The sequence below is a fragment of the Cetorhinus maximus genome, unplaced genomic scaffold (genome assembly GCF_964194155.1).
Source record: "Cetorhinus maximus unplaced genomic scaffold, sCetMax3.hap1.1 HAP1_SCAFFOLD_549, whole genome shotgun sequence".
Taxonomy (NCBI): domain Eukaryota; kingdom Metazoa; phylum Chordata; class Chondrichthyes; order Lamniformes; family Cetorhinidae; genus Cetorhinus; species Cetorhinus maximus.
The window spans coordinates 234804-251848 of record NW_027596491.1 but is presented as its reverse complement, the minus strand read 5'-3'; the positions used below and the strand labels follow the sequence as shown (position 1 = coordinate 251848).

The window sequence follows — 17045 nt, the reverse complement described above, 5'->3', positions numbered from 1 at the left end:
GGAACCCTGCGGCGAGTAACTCGCCTCCTGACTCCCCAAAGCCTGTCCACCATCTACAAGGCACAAGTCAGGACTGTGATGGGATACCCTTCACTTGCCTGGATGAGTGTGGCTGCAACAACACTCAAGAAGCCCCCGAAGTATCCTGGAGAAATTTTTTCAGAAACAGAAAAAATGTCGAGCTGCAGTTGTTTACTGTACTTTTAAAATAAAATGTGCAAAATTCTCACCTTGAATGTTAATTTGCTGTTTCCCTTTTTTTATACAAGTCATTCCACCTTTCCAGTATGAGGATGAATCCAGACCTCGCAGTGCACCGAGCAAGGCTGCAATTCCCCCTCCCATCTATGAAGAGCCGGAGAGACCACGATCCCCACCTGGTCCCACCAACTCCTTCATTGCAAACATGGGGTAAGTGAAAAATGAAACTTTATCAAAATTATATAAAGTATGAATTTTCATCTGAAGCTCTTACAAATAGGATTGAATATTATGAAGAATTCTGAAGTGCATTGCCCACGGTATATATACTTTCTCTAAAATTCAATCTCTTTGACATGAAGTTCAGTCTAAATTTGTTTTAAAAATAATTCACTCCCTGACTCCCCAAAGCCTGTCCACCATCTACAAGGCACAGGCCAGGAGTGTGATGGAAAGATCCCCACTTGCCTGGGTGAGGCGCCACTCCAGCAACACTCGAAGCACGACATCACCCAGCACAAAGCAACCCGCTTGATTGGCACGCCTTCCACCGTTTTAAACATTCAGTCCCTCCACTACCAGTGCACAATGGCAGCAGTGCGTACCAAAAGCGAGATGCAATGCAGCAGCTCACCAAGGCTTCTTTGATAGCACCTTCCAAACCTGCAACTTGCACCAAGGGCAGCAGGCGCATGAGGGCACACCCACCTGTAAATTCCCCTCCCAGTTGCACACCACCCTGACTTGGAACAATATTGTCATTCCTTCATTGTCACTGGGTCAAAGGTCAAAGTTGGGAAGCTGATAGGATTGGTGCAATTTTCCAGTGTTGGTTTTCCCCGCCACCCAATTCTGCCCTCCATTGAAGTCAATGAGTAATATTCACTGGGGTCCAATCTTATTTCACCCGACCCTGTGGGTTCCCGGTTCGGTTAAAATTGCCGTCAATGTTCATAGAGCTGAAAGGACAGTAAAGTGGCTGACTATGCCGCTTGGTGGTTCTTAGCTGTGGTTTTAATGTATTGGTGACTGGAACTTATTTTTACATGGCTGGAAAGGAAAATCTTGAAAAAATAAAATGAATTAAAAATAATTTGATATATGTGCTATATAGCCACCTCAAGAGGTTGTGTGCCAAGCGCCACAATACTTTGCAGCTTTAGCTATATTCCCAGGACCTAGAAAAAGTTGAATGACAGCACTGAACAGGTGTTAGGAAAATTGCTGTCAATATAAGTGATGTGAAGCCACAGTATTAAAATTTGCTGATGACACAGAAAGAGGGATACAGTTAATTGTGTAACGAACTTTTTTAAAACTTCAGGGAGGGGGTTAAAAACAAGTTACTAATTGGACAAATATATTAGGATGAAATTTAAAGTGAGTACGCTAGGTGGTGCAAATGGTCTTCCCCATACCAAGCAACGGCTTGTTTTGTTGTTGCTCTCAACCATTAGGTGGCAGTGTTAATCTCAAATATGCTTCAAACTAAAACAGTACTCTAACCAGTGCTAGGGAGTACAGGGCAGGCATGGGACCCACATTTAGGCTTCAGCTTTATTATATTAACACCTGTACATTTTTCTGGTTTTAGTAGGATTAACTTTTTGCAAAGTTTAATTTCACAATCTTTATTCGAATGCAGCCTGTCTTGTGGTAACTACTACTCCTACCTAGATTTATATTTTTCCCATTCTCCCTGAGGGGCCAGTTCACTAATGGAGACTGACGTTATGATGCAATTGTGCACACTCTGCACACGGTGGGCTGGCTTGGAATTAACGTGGCAACAGTTCTGTGTGGCTGTGTGCTTGCCTCATGACACTACTTTGCAGACTCATGAATTTAACTCTACACCAGGTTGGGCTACACCTGATGGTATTTGGCAATGTTCTTCAAAATGTGGATCTTGGAACCTTCCTGAAAAATGTATAATGCATAAACAGATTTAGGAAATAACAACAACTTGTATTTATGCAGCACTTTTAATACAGTAACACGTTACTCCAAGGGATTTCACAGGAGTGTTATCAAATAAAATTTTACATAGAGCCACATAGGGAGATATTGGGGTAGATGGCCAAAAACTTGGTCAAAGAAGTAGGATTTCAGGAGTGTCTTGCAGGAGGAAGCAGATATAAAGACAGAGGAGGAAATTAGAGAGGAAATTCCAGAGCTTAGGGCCTTGACTGCCGAAGGCACGGCTAAAGGCCTGGCTAAGATCTATGAAATTGGATAGATTGAACATCTTGGAGATATTGGCATGATTCCTAGCCTGAATAGGTGAAATCTCTTCTCCGAAAGCTGAGTTGGAATATTACAAACCCAGCTCCCATTGGCAAGAGCCCACAACACAGAACAACTTGCAATTTACTACAGAATTGGCAGTCTTACTCAGAGGTTACAAGGATTGCTAGTGTGGGATAAGGAAATAAGACCGTGGGTGCAGCAGGGAATGCAATTTGAGTGCTCTATCAGCGTAGAACGAACCTTCAGATAAAGGGGCTATAAGCTGGAACAATTGCATACCCCTGACTGGTTTTTAACTTACAAGCATCCTCCTTTTTTTTGACAGTGGCACAGTGGCGCACAAAATTATGCAGAAATATGGCTTCCGCGAGGGGCAAGGCCTAGGGAAACACGAACAAGGGTTGAGCACAGCGCTGTCAGTGGAGAAGACAAGCAAACGAGGAGGAAAGATTATTGTCGGTGATAGTGCAGAAAAAGGTACCTGCACACATGAGGCTATAGTACTGAACTGGTTTCAAACATTAGTGATTTTATCAAAGCTACTATACCTGCAATTAAAAATATTGAGTGAGAATTATTAACAGAATAATGGACTCCATACAGCTTTTATGATTTGTGATCAGATCTACTGTGTTAATTTAAAACTACTTCCTGTCAAGGCTGTGGCTGTTAGCTAAGTGATATAAATTTGGGTCAATTCATAATTAGCATTTGAATGCTCCACCTTCCATATGCAAACTTCACAGGAGAACAGAAGGGCTAAATCAGTGGGTGCCAACAATGATTTAAAAACATCAGGAGCAATGCTTTGTAAACTCATATTGGAGAAAGATGTTGTACAGACACTATATAGTATCTGTATTAAAGGGACATTATAACTGTTCATTTTTTCACTGAAAATCACTTTATGGATTACCGTAAAATTTCTTTGTGAAAATGTTCCCTGTTTTTAAACTTCTAAAATTTTTTTTTTGCCTTCAATGCCCATACTTTAATTATTCTGATTACCCGGATCTTTCTGATGGCGAGTAAATTAAGATTAAATCATTAGCTTTTTCAAAGCAAGCTGCCTCCTGAAGCTGCTGTTGTCAATAAGAATCTCCAGTGCTATATTTTGATGTGCTTGAGACAAGAACGCATAACTTAAAATAAGTGGAAGACATCTTGTTGTAAAAGGTTAAACTCACTTGGGATAAAGGAGAGGAAAAGGCTGAACAATTTGCCTCCCATTTTTAGCAGTAAATATAGTGAGTTTTGTTCACCTAAAATTAAGTCCACTATTTTGGTGTATTTTCTATCTCTTCTAAACACTTCGAATACAGAGCTCCTACCATTGCAGATGTCAGTGGAATTTAGTTTCCAACATACTGAGATGAATAAAATAGTCACTGTGATGTCCTGTCGCTGCTACTGTTTTGACTTTAAATTGACCCTTTTTATGGCTTCATTGAAATCATTGGAAATGTTGAAAACATTCGATGTGCTTTTCAAAAAAAAAGAAATATCTCTTCCCCTCATGTACTCCCAACATTATAGGTTCTGCCCTGAAGAAGATTCATATGGACTCAACGTTAACTCTGTCTTTCTCTCCACAGACGCTGTCAGACCTGCTGAGTCTTTCCAGCATTTTTTGTTTCAGATTTCCAGCATCTGCAGTATTTTGCATTTATTATAGATTTGTTTCTGTTTCTCCCTGCCCCTCTCAGATCCTTTTACAACATACACTACTTGTTCAACCAGGATAAAACTTCCATGATAAAATACCAAGCATTCCTGACCTCGCCCTATAATTCAACAGCCGAGTGACTTACAAGACTTGCTTTCTGAGTCTTGTCTCTCTTGGGAATCACATCACAAAATGGTTACAGCACAGGAGGCCATTTGGCCTGTTGTCTCTGCTGCCTCTCTGAAGGAGCAATTCACCTAGTTCCACTCCCTCTGCTTTCTACCCGTAGCCCTGCACATTCTTTTCAGATAATAATCCAATTCCCTCTTAAAAGTCTTGATTGAACCGGCCTCCACAACAGTCTCAGGTAGTGCATTCCAGATCCTAACCAATCGCTGTGTGAAAAGTTTTTCCTCATGTCGCCATTGCTTCTTTTGCTAATTACCTTAAATCTGTGCCCTCTTGTTCTTGATATTTCCATCAATGGGAACAGTTTCTCCCTATCTCAAAAACAGAACTACCTGGAAAAACCCAGCAGGTCCGGCAGCACCGGCGGAGAAGAAATCAGCTAATGTTTCGAGCCTTCATGGCCCTTCGGCATTCTGCCGAAGGGCCATGAAGGCTCGAAACGTTAGCTGATTTCTTCTCCGCCGGTGCTGCCGGACCTGCTGGGTTTTTCCAGGTAGTTCTGTTTTTGTTTTGGATTTCCAGCATCCGCAGTAGCTTTTAGCTTTTTGTTTTTTTCTCCCTATCTCCTCTGTCTGAACCCCTCATGACTTTTGCACTCCTTAACACCTTGCACAGACATCCTGGCCATGGTTAGAGTTTGGGACTTGAACTCTTTTGTTCTGTTATTCTATGCTAGTGCATAAACTATGCAGTGTGCCTTTGGGATACTGTAACTTTCACAACTTAGCTTCATAGGTTAGAGTGTGCTTCAATAAAACTTTGTAAAATGACGGTGTGTGAATTTATATTGACTCTTTGGTTTACTAACAGTGGAAATGCCTGCCACTACCAAGAAATCAGAAGCAAACCCACTGACAGAGATCTTGAAAAATCCCACAAAAGTGGTCTTATTGCGGGTAAGGAATGAAAGTATTAATCTGTTTGCATTTTAAAAATTGGATTCGGAAATTAATAAGTCCATTATAAAAGATAGAGATATATTTTTGTCACTGTACTCTATGCGCATACGGCTGTGGTTCAGGCTTTCAGGTATTCGCATGAAAATCCTACCTTGCATATAACTTTTCAGTCGCTAAAAAGACCATTGTGTAAGTCACGCTGCTGTTAAAATCTATCACTATAGCCTTTACACAATCAACTAAGTGGCTGAAACTTGCTTGTGCTGGTGTACCAGTTGCTGTTCCAGTTTGTAGATGGTTAAAATCCTGTGCATGTCTGAGATTCGTGCATCAGATATTAGGATGACCACTGCTCTATAATCTCTGATTATTGATTGTATTCAAATTTACCTTCTAGGTAAGTGGTAGAGTTACATATTAATTTCTGGTGCAGAGAGTCACTTGGTTCATTTATATTTAAATAGAACGCTACATTTTTCTATGGAATTTATTGGATGGTCGCCTTTGTCAATTACAAAATATGCAGGCAATATAAATACAATAGTTTGTTCATCACATATTATTTGTAAATGTTTAACTGCAAATTCCTTATCTTCTTTATTTAATCCTGCTCTGATCTATTTGTTGATTTCATTATTTGTTGAATTACTTTCCACAGTTAGAATTCCCATGTAGGATCATCTATTTTAAGTATATTTAGGTTTTAGGGCATAGGAACAGAAATTCTGTCTGACATTATGCTTAAAATAGAAATATGTGGTGCAAATTTGCTAATAAATGGGAACCTGAGTTTTGTAAAGCCCGCGGGAAAGAATTTGATTCGAGCAGAACAGTGAAGGCTTTTGGTATCCAAGAACCTATTCAGACTTTTGTCAAGTATTTGCATATTTTGCAAAGAAAAGCACATTCTAAATGATAGTGTTGCAGGTGATTGCTTATGACTTGATTTAGTTTGATATATTAATCCAATTAAGAGGAAATGGAATTTAGAAGCTACTTTAACTATATATTTTAGGAAAATGTATGACGTAAGTCAAGCTTGATCATAATTTGTATTGTCCGGCTACCATTGCATATTCATTAGTTTGTGTTTGGTTGATTTATTCTTAGAACATGGTCGGGGCTGGAGAAGTCGATGATGACCTGGAAGGTGAAACCAAGGAGGAGTGTGAAAAGTATGGAAAAGTGTCCAAATGTGTCATATTCGAGGTAGGAACTTTGCTAAAGTGTGTCTTAAATTATTAAACAGGAGGGCAGTACACTTCTTATCTGATCTGCCTGTAAGGCAATTCTTCTTTCCTTCACGAGATGTGGGCGTTGCTGGCAATGACAGCATTTATTATCCATCCTTATTTGCCTTTTGAGAAGATGCTGGTGGCAACTGGGTGGCTCATTAGGCCATTTCTAGGAACAGTTAAAAGTCAACCAATTATTATGGGTCTAGATTCAAGTATAGGGATAGTCACGTGGTTTTGTTAGGGGAAGATCGTGACTTAGTAACTTAATAGAATTTTTTGAGTTAGTGATAAGGCGGATCGATGAGGGTAGTGCAGTGGATGTTGACTACATGGATTTTAGCAGGCGTTTGACAAGGTCCCACATGGTCAAAAAAGTGAGATCTCATGGGATACAGGGGAAGGTGGCAGGTTGGATCCAAAATTGGCTCAGTGACAGGAAACAAATGGTAATGGCCAATAGAAATTTTTGTGAATGGAAAGCGGTTTCCAATGGTGTTCCACAGGGCTGAGTGTTGGGTCTCTTGCTGTTTGTTGTATATAGTAATGATTTGGACTAAAATGTGGGAGGCTTGATCGAGAAATTTGCAGATGACACAAAAATTGGCCGTGTAGTTGATAGTGAAGAGGACAGCTGTTGTCTTCAGAATGATATCAATGATTTGGTTGAGTGGGCGGGAAAGTGGTAAATGGAATTCAGTCCGGAAAAGTGTGAGGTAATGTGTTTGGGGAGGGCAAACAAAGCAAGGGAATACTCAAAAAATGGGAGGATATTGAGAGAGGTTGAGGAAGTGAGAGATCTTGGAGTGTATGTCCACAGGCCCCTGAACATGTCAGGACAGGTGGATAAGGTGGTAAAGAAAGCATATGGAATGCTTTTCTTGATTGGATGAGCTATTGAATACAAAAGCAGGGATGTAATGATGGAACTGTATAAAATGCTGGTTAGGCCACAGTTGGAATTTTGTGGACAGTTCTGGTCACATTGCAGGAAGGACATAATTGTTCTGGAGAAAGTACAGAGGAGATTTACAATAATGTTGTTAGGGTTTGAAAATTGCAGCTATGAGGAAAGATTGGATAGGCTGGGGTTGTTTTCCTTAGTACAGAGGAGGCTGAGGGGTGGCGTAATTGAGGTACACAAGATTGAGGGGTCTAGATAGGATAGACAGGAAAGACCTGTTTCCCCTAGCTGAGGGGTGAATTACCAGGGAGCATAGATTTAAGGTGATTGGTAGAAGGACTAGAGGGGATATGAGGAAAAACCTTTTCATCCAGAGGGTAGTGAGTGTCTGGAATTCACTGCCTAAGTTGGTGGTTGAGGCTGAAACACCCAACTCATTTAAAAGGTACCTGGATCCATACCTGAAGTGCTGTAACCTGCAAAACTATGGACCAGGTGCTGGAAAGTGGGATTAAAAATGAGCGGCTAGTTTTTTTTTCTCATTTTTTTGTCCAGCGCAGCCATGATGGGCTGAATGGCTGCTTTCTGTGCTGTAACTTTTCTATGGTTCTAAGTATAGGCCAGACTGGGTAAGGATGGCAGGCTTCTTTCGCTAAGGGACATTAGTGAACCAGTTGGGTTAGGAACATAGGAAATAGGAACAGGCGTAGGCCGTTCAGCCCCTCGGGTCTGCTTCACCATTCAGCTAGATCATGGCTGATCATCTACCTCAGTGCCATTTCCCTGCACTATCCCCTTATCCCTCGATGTCTTTACTATCCAGAAATCTGTCGATTTCTGTCTTGAGCATACTTAATGACTGAGTCACCACAACCCTCTGGGGTAGAGAATTCCACAGATTCACCACCCTCTGAGTGAAGAAATTTCTCCTCATCTCAGTCCTAAATGGCCTGTAATCATTGTGATGCTGAACCTATTAGTGGCTCAGGCAATTTAACAGCATGTTACTCCAACAGCAAATTTTACCATAATACTGGACTTTGGCTGCTGGTGTGTTTATAAAGGAAAACAAAGCTATGTTCCTATTTCAGAGAAAGTTTTAAAATAACGTTTCTCAGTCCTTTCTTTGACATCTTGTACTCACACCACTGACTTGCCTACACAACCGACTGTATCAAAGTAATTTATCATGGGTGTATCACTGGGACATTTCTGAAAGACATGGGAATTGCATAAATAACAGCACTGAAACAAGATATTTGGCCCAACCAACTGGTGTTTATCTTTCACACAAGCAGTGCTTCAAATCCCACATGTTGGCCTCTGCTTTCATGAAAACAGCTCCAATTTTTCAAATCGTTCTTCATGTTTGTATTTCCTCAAACCATGCAGCATCCTAGTGATTCTGCACTGAGCCTACTCCTCTGCTTCAATAGTGCTTTCTATAGTGTGGAACCCAAAACGGCACTCAGGACTGCAACAAAGGTTTTATATAGATTCACTTTTAATATACTGACTTTTATAATACAACATGAGAAAAAACTTTCTCACGCAATGAGTGCGGCACTGCCTGAGTGTGTGGCAGAGGCAGGTTCAATCGAAGCATTCAAAATGGAATTGGACTGTTATCTGAAGAGGAAGAATTTGGAGGGTTACAGGGATAAGGTGGGAGAATGCCACTAAATGAGTTGTTCGTTCGGAGAGCCGGTGCAGACAAGATGGGCTGAATGGCCTCCTTCTGCGCTGTAACAATTCTGTAACCTACGCCTCTTGTTGTAAAAAAAAACTATGTAGCATTAATGTTCCTTATGATTTTATCCACTTGAGGTGCTGCTTTTAATATTTTGTAAATCTGATCCCCAAATCCCTCCCCGCTTCCACATCACCCAGCCTCCCCCCCCCCCCCCCAAATTCATTCAAAGTATTGTTGATTTTTTGACCGATATTTACCATCTCACAATTACTAACATTGAATTTCATCTGCAACTTTTTTGTTCTTATCACACTTCCCTTGAAGAGTCCTTTGTTCTTCAGAATTATTTATTGTTCCTCCTATTTTAATATCTCTTGCAAGATCCCTCCTGCCCTCTATCCAAGTCACTGATGCACACAGTGAACAAATGCAGCTCCAGTGATTCTTCTAAATTTTATTTGTTACGTGTAACCTGTTTATTTCAATGCACTGTGCCTTTTAATTTTTTTTGCATTATCTTCACGATTGCTGCGCACAGGTTAGAGGGAACATAGGCCCTAGAACAGAACCCTGTGACTACCCCTTCAGAACACTTTTGAAAAGCTGCCATGAGCTCTTGCTCTCTGTTCTTCCCTTTTATCCAGTTGTAACCCTCCTGCTAATTCCACACTCTCTAATCTCCAATGCTTGGTACCTTGTCAAAGACTTTCTGAATGTTCATGTTTAGCACATCCACTGAGGAGGCACATTTTCTCCTCTTTATACACATGCATCGTTCACGATCCTGTTAGTCGTATGCTCAGCGATTTAATATAAATATATTACTTTGATAATCTTTGGATATTCTCTATTTACAGTGTTCTTTCACAGGCAGCAATGGTTATAATGTTACACTGAATCACTAGAGCAGTGATTCTCAATCTATTTGGTTGAAGGACCCTTTTTCAAATATTCATGGACATTACTACCCCCCTTATCTAAATGATAACATACAATACTCGTAATATGAAAGTGCTGCATGTTTTAATAATGCTTTCAAGAAAATGGATATTTACTTAGTTATCAGAGAGATGGGCGTGCCTGCTTCTTGTTCCACAAAGTGCAGTACTTAAATATTTAATAATAAACTTTCTTCTCCTTGAACAAAGTTGAGCTCATTTGGAGCACAGCACCAGGCTTTAGAACTGCGGCTCTACCTGGTAATCTACTTGTTGTTCTCAACGCTCCTACTCCCCTTGAAGATGAGATGGACAGCCCACCCTGCACTGCACATGTGGCTGCTGTACTCCACTGACACCTCTGGCTGCCACTTGATTATTTCACAGACCCAGACCCGGCCCCCGCCAGTTTCTACAGGCCGCCAGGGGTCCACAGACCTCCGTTTGAGAACCACTGCAGTAAAATTTAACTCCAGTGAAAGTAATATTCAATAAAGGTGTAGTGAACGCTAGACTAACGACTAACGTTAAACATGAATCAACTCATTCCAAACAACATTTCGCCTGAGAGTTTTAAAGACTTATTTTCTCTTTGGAAACAAATCAAATTGTCAACAGTACGGAATCCTTAATCAATATTTACATAGTAAACAGGGGAAAGAGGAAGAGATAGAAAGCGACACTTTCATCAATACTGTTGTCCCTCCACACGATTAGGTGATTAACTCTTTTCACTGCTACTTCTGTAATGCAGATGAGCTAAGAATGTGGGGAATCATAATCAGCTGTGACATTCTCTAAACTAAGGTGAAGGAGACTAGAATGCAATGCTCTGAGGGCATTTTAAACCTGGTATATTAGTTCCTGTGATGTAAGCATATGCATGGTTTCAGTGCCTATTTCAGCAGCTGATATTACAAAGTTACTTCGACAGGATTTCAGCTGTTTCTTAAATAAACTGGATTAAGGTGAAACTTATAAATAATTTCTGCAGTTTTCCTACCTTTAATTTTTTTTGCTTTTGGCCTGGGGCTGAGATTAGGAACTCGCCATTTGGTCTAAAACCAGTTGTGCTCTATCCACTTCTGCAGCATTATGTTGGTGCACCATCACATGATTGCTGAAAATTACTTTAAAGTTCACTTTCTACACAACTGCGAGTGTGTAGAATGTCAGAGTTAAAGGTTTAGCTTTTGAATGAGATGTTAAATAAACATGAGCTCTGTCTGATTTCTCCGGTGGATGTGAAAGATCCCATGGCACTATTCAAAGAAGAATTCACCAAGTGTCCTGGCCAAGACTTATCTCTCAAACAACACCCAAAATGGATGACGTGGTCACGTATTTCATTGCTGTTTGTGGGAGCTTGCTAAGTGCAAATTGCCAGCCATGCTTCCCACATAACAATAATCTCTACACTTCAAAAAGTGACATTGGCTTTAAAGTGCTTCGGGATGCCCTGAGGTTGTGAAAGGTGCTACATAAATGTATGTAGACTGGCAGAGTTACTCCTCAGCAGTGTGTAGAATGATATAGCTATTCCCTTAAGAATCCAACTTTTACGTATTTTTGAATTGGTTGTAAATTTTCAGTATTATGGGATTGTTTACATCCACCCGAGGGGGCGGACAGGGCCTCGCTTTAATATCTCATCTAAAAGTAGAGCAATAACCTTTAACTCTGTTAGACAGTGTTTAACATTTCCATGGATGAAGAAAGCCTTCCTTTTGTGCCTTTGACGAATTGCAGTTTCTCGTGTGTGTTCCAAATGCCAGGTGGATACCACCTTCCTCTCACATCGATTTACATGAGGTGAATTGCAGAGATACATTAAAAATCCCAGTAGCGACATTTGAGGGGGCTCCAGTTTGGTAAATAATTGAGCCGCTAGTGTAAAATATTTGTGCTTTTTGGTTAGCACTATATATGGAAGAATTATTAACTGGATAGCTTGAGAGATATAACATTTTAGTCTTTATCAGCGCACAGTGTGAGTTAAAAAATGTGAACAAGCAGGATTTTGTTTTGGACAGAAGTAGATGAACTTTCTGTAATGCGTTGCTATGCTGAACTCCAGGAAAGTAATTCCTGCTGTGGTTTCAAGTTTCATCATTATGTAAACACTTCAAATACTTGGCCTTGCTCCCAGCCTTTTCCTGTTTGTAGTTTCCTGGGGGAGGCTTCTTTTGAAGGAGTTGCGACAAAGCCTTCGAATCCAGAGTTGCATCTTTCTAGGAACAGCCTCAATTTATAGCTTTCCGAATGCAAGCGTAGAATTCAGCTGACCTGTGTTGGTCAACCAAAGGTCATTTAGGATGAGTCAGAATCTCCCCTGTTCCCAGGGGAGTGCTAGTCAGCTGGAAGGTCTAACTACAACCAAATTATTCATATGATGCCTTAACTTTGTACATTTGTAACAAGCCAGAGCAAACATTATGAATTTTCTCTCGCTCTTACAGAATCACTTCAGACACTCCTTTATTTGCACTTTAACACCTGCTTGATTCTTGCTTTTCTTTGCTTCCTTCTCTTTAAATCAGTGAGTGATCAGACACTAACAACACTGTACCATCTTGGATATTAAATACTGGTACATTATTTGACCTTGAGTGAGGGGAGAGAGGGCTAGGCTATTATGACGGAGGTCAGTCCAGATTGTCCAGTGTCATTTACGTGCACTTCTCAGTAAAAGACAGCATTCCAGGAACATGAGCTGTTTATTTTTATTTCTTTCATTTCCTCTTTCCCATCCTAAGTAAAGCCCTCATCACTGAATTGGTCAGGGTTAACTAACTCAGGATTGAACCTGGGCTTCTCCTGGTGAGCGTGGTTAAGTACCAGACTACATAATATATTTAGCCACCAACCCATCAGGGAAGTCCGATTCATTTTTAACCAATTCCCAAAGAGACGGGTTGCCCTATTTAGTACCCCATAGTGTAGCATGTTTGCAGAGAGCCTGAGACTTAAAAAGTTAAGGGCTGAGGTGATAGTCATAGGTACCAGTGCTACTGTGTTTGTGCTGTAGTTTGGGGCTGTTTAGATTTGTGGCAGGCGGCACAGTTCTGCTGTGTTTCCCTTGGATTGGAGCCTGTTCAGAGTTTTTTTGGACAAATTCAGGTGAGCATGTCTTTGCTGCTGTTTGTGGATATGAGGATAATGGGGGATTGGCACGGGGGATGGGCGCAGTACTTGTGTGCCGAAACGCTAGCGGCTTGACATCCTTCCATTGTTCCTCCTCCTCTTGATCCCATTGTTTGTGTTGGAAGCTTGTGACCCTGGTTTCAGCGCTTCCTAGAGATATGCACCTGATTCAAAATATCCAGAGAATTGGTGCCATTGTCCTCCATGTACTTTTTGACTCCTGTACTTATGTCTTATGGGCCCCCTCAAAGGCTATATAAAGTTTTGGCATTTCGCCTAATTAATACTTCTGTTTAATTTTTCAGATTCCTGGGGCACCTGATGATGAGGCAGTCAGGATATTTGTGGAATTTGAGCGGGTAGAGTCTGCAATTAAAGGTAATAGTACTTCAGTCACTTTTTTTTTAATGAGAACATAACCGTATTCCTCTGAATTTTCCCAGTGAGTACATAAACCAGATAGACCAGGAATTTGCAGGTTTGACACCTGATTGACGCTCAGCTGATCTCAGCCGGGATATTTAGTAAAAGTATTACAGCGGCACTTAGTGACTGTGGGTCAGGGAGGAAGGATCATCCCAACTGCAGATCTCGGCCTGGTAACTCTTGGATGAAGTGTGCATCTGCGGGAATCATGCGAGAACATGATTTGAATTGGCTATGAAGCTGCTTTGGTTGACTAGCCTATCAACATATGCACTGTGAACACAAACAGTGGCTAATTGGGTGAGATATTGGAGGGTATGTGACACCTGGTGAAGCGTTACCGCGACAGAAGGTTAGTACCTCAAGGGTAGAAAGGGAGATAATTTCAGAAAAATTAAAGAAAAGTTAAACGATAAAAAATTAGCATGAGGTGGCATATGATTGTAATACAGTAAACTTAGAGCAGGGGTCACCCTCAGAATTTGGACTTTGAGACATTGATGAAGTAAGATTTTTACTCTGAAATGTGTCTGCTATACCTGACAAGAGGTGGCTTCAGGGATGGTGTTCCATTCCTCACCTTCAACAACAACAGCGATTAACTAATCAGAGACAATGTTATTTGCTGACTGATGCGCACGGGTTTTGGTGAAATGTTTATTCATGGATTTTTTTTTAAAAATGGGGTAGGTTTGTATCTACATAACATGGCACATAAGCTCCTTAATTAAGATAAAAACAAATTGCTGGAAATACTCAGCAGGCCTGGCAGCAGCTGGGGAGGAAGAAGCAGAGTTAATGTTTCATGTGACCTTACTTCAGAACTGGAAAAACATTAGGAGAGGTAATAGGTTTTAAGCAGTCACAGAGGCAGGAAAAGGGAGAAAAAGAGCAAAAGGGGAGGTTGGTGATAGGGCGGAAGACAGGAGAGATTACATGACAACAGAGATGATGGTGCAAGACTAAAGGAGGGCCGTAATGGGACAAGAAACAGAAGATATGTTTCAAAGAGGTGTTAATGGGAAAATACAATCATTACCAACATCTGCCATCCAAAATCAAACACAAAAAAATGACAGCAGAGGTTATGATCTGAAGTTGTTGAACTCAAGGTCCTCAATGTCCTGTATTTCGTAAAGTGTGGCTTTAGTCTTAAGTCATTTTTGGATTTTCTTGTACATTTGGCATCTAGGATTGATTACAGTTTAGCATTTTTAAAACTAGCACTTGTCAATTTCCAAAAATTACAAAAATTTAAAAATATATCAGAAACAGTTCTTTTTAAATCTAGCACAAATTTATCAACAGTGTGTACATACGCCTGTTTTGGATTCCTTTGAACCAAAATTACAGGTGTGATTAACTCCTGACTATAATTATTCTGTATAAATCACCTTCTACCAACTGTTATGCTGCTGATTTATTTTAATAAAGCAAGGAGTTAGGTCTTGGAAATAATGAATCATGTTCCTCTTATTTCAGCTGTTGTTGACCTGAATACAAGATACTTTGGTGGCAGAGTGGTGAAGGCCTGTTTCTACAATCTGGATAAATTCCGTCAACTGGACCTCGGTGACCTTTTCTAAAAACACAAGTGAAAGTATTGCATCCATCGGCTGTCTGCATGTGGTGTAAACAGTACCCCAAGTGTGAAGTTGTGAAGAAAGGGAAGGACGAATTATAATTAATTCTGAAATGACATAACCATCTTTAAACTGTAGCCAGTAATTATATTTCTCCTTCTTTCATATCCGCAAGATCAGATATTGTTTCTTCTGAGGGGTGCACAGATGGTTTGGATTTAACATCAAAGTCACCGTGAATTAATGCCAGTATGACACTTTTCCATAATGCTTATTTCCTTTTGTTTGGGAGGATGTTTCCGATACTAGAGCTGCTTTGTAGTATTTTCCATCAGAATTTACTTTGAAACGCGTGTCTCCAAACTACTCGAGTTTTTCTGTCAAGCTCACCGACTTGTTGATGGATGGTAACCTGATCGGTAGACAAACGCATTTTTAGAAAATACATTCTTTCATCAGCTTGAGATCCTCCGGATTTTATTGAAAGTGCTGGTGACGGGTGACATTATTCCCACCTATTCAGTCAATCCTTCTCTTTATCCATTTTCGATACTTGTGACAGAATTTGTGAAATGTTACACTTACTCAGTTTTCAGTGAAGTGATTTGTTTCTGAAGAAAGTAATTATATTGGAAATATTATTTGTGTGCTTATAAAATATGGGTATTCAGTTGGAGGCATTGAGATTTCTTGTTTAGTTGTCATTCTTTTTCTGTTCAGAATTCATATTCAGCTGGTTGTGCATCCATCTTGACAAAAAGCAAAGTAGTGACAGAAAACCTTAAATTGTAATAATTTCTGTAAATTAAGTTGTGTTTTAAGTACTGGATTTTGTCATCTTTTCACAGTGGTTATGATAAACTGTTTTATTATGATAATTTGCTGTTCTTCAAGCTAATGAACACATTTTTATACTGTGCATTTGCTTTGCCTTAGATCACCATTGGGAAAGAGGTAATTATTTGTTTTGTAATATATTGAAACGGTTAAAAAATTATTATTGTTATTAAGACAATAGTGATATGGCTCATTTGTAAGCCATTGCTCGCAAACAGGACTCTTTTATATCAGCTAATTGGCTAGAAGAATGAAGAGCCCAAGAGGGCGTATTCCTTAACACACTCCAGTTTTGATTTATGGGACTTATCTGTATTTTCCTGTGTCTGCCCCTGGTAATGACACACACATCCACACAGTTCCACCCGAGTCACATATGTCCCATAGCCAAGAACAAACCTCCTCTGATGCCTCAGTCAGTGGTGTGAAGCATTGGCAGCTACGAGGCATGTTACAGCAACCTGAGATCAACACTCCCTCTGACTGTAGCAGTCTAAGATGTTTGATCAAACCGTAGTCAGCTTTAGTTGAATATACCTAGGCACTTGGACTGTTGTTTGAAGAAATGTCCATGTTTCTAAGGCACCAGAATGTGGCCCGATGTAGCAGTATGTCAGTATAAGAGTAATTTACCCTTCAAAATGGTGGATGCTGATATTGGGTGACTCTCCCTTTATCCTACCACTCTGTGTCCTAGCCACTGTACAAGTTTCAGAGTTAGGTTTCGGTACCATCTGATATTTTATCAGCCCGGCATCCACCTTGTCAGGAATTTTAATGCAATAATGCAGATAGGTTATTTGTCCAAAGAGTGAGCTTATTACTTGTTTAGCTGCCACTTGATTCATTGGTGAGGCCAAGAGATAATCTGACATGAAGAATATTTCAGTCTCTCTTCACTCACTCCATTGGAATACTCCATATCGAAAGGAACTGATAGTGCGCCCAGTGTTGGCAAGCAGGTTCCAGTAACAGGCCACTCGGAGTTGATAGGCTTTTAAACTTTAGGCTGGATTGTGGGGTGAGCATCCTAAGAGGGTTGCTCTAATGAATTCTAAATTGTGCTGCCAGTTTCCTTTG

At 40.4% G+C, this 17045-nt stretch overlaps 1 protein-coding gene across 1 annotated transcript in view; it reads left to right on the top strand.

Moving 5' to 3' along the window:
- Nucleotides 1-16006, top strand: part of rbm17 (RNA binding motif protein 17) — a 31340-nt gene extending 15334 nt beyond the window's left edge. Inside the window, exons 7-12 of the mRNA XM_078535596.1 lie at nucleotides 270-411; nucleotides 2777-2928; nucleotides 5117-5202; nucleotides 6316-6414; nucleotides 13425-13497; nucleotides 15028-16006. Of these exons, the coding sequence (XP_078391722.1) occupies nucleotides 270-411; nucleotides 2777-2928; nucleotides 5117-5202; nucleotides 6316-6414; nucleotides 13425-13497; nucleotides 15028-15131 (656 nt within the window). The 3' untranslated portion in view covers nucleotides 15132-16006. The remainder of the gene's footprint in view (nucleotides 1-269; nucleotides 412-2776; nucleotides 2929-5116; nucleotides 5203-6315; nucleotides 6415-13424; nucleotides 13498-15027) is intronic.
- Nucleotides 16007-17045: the final 1039 nt, after the last annotated feature.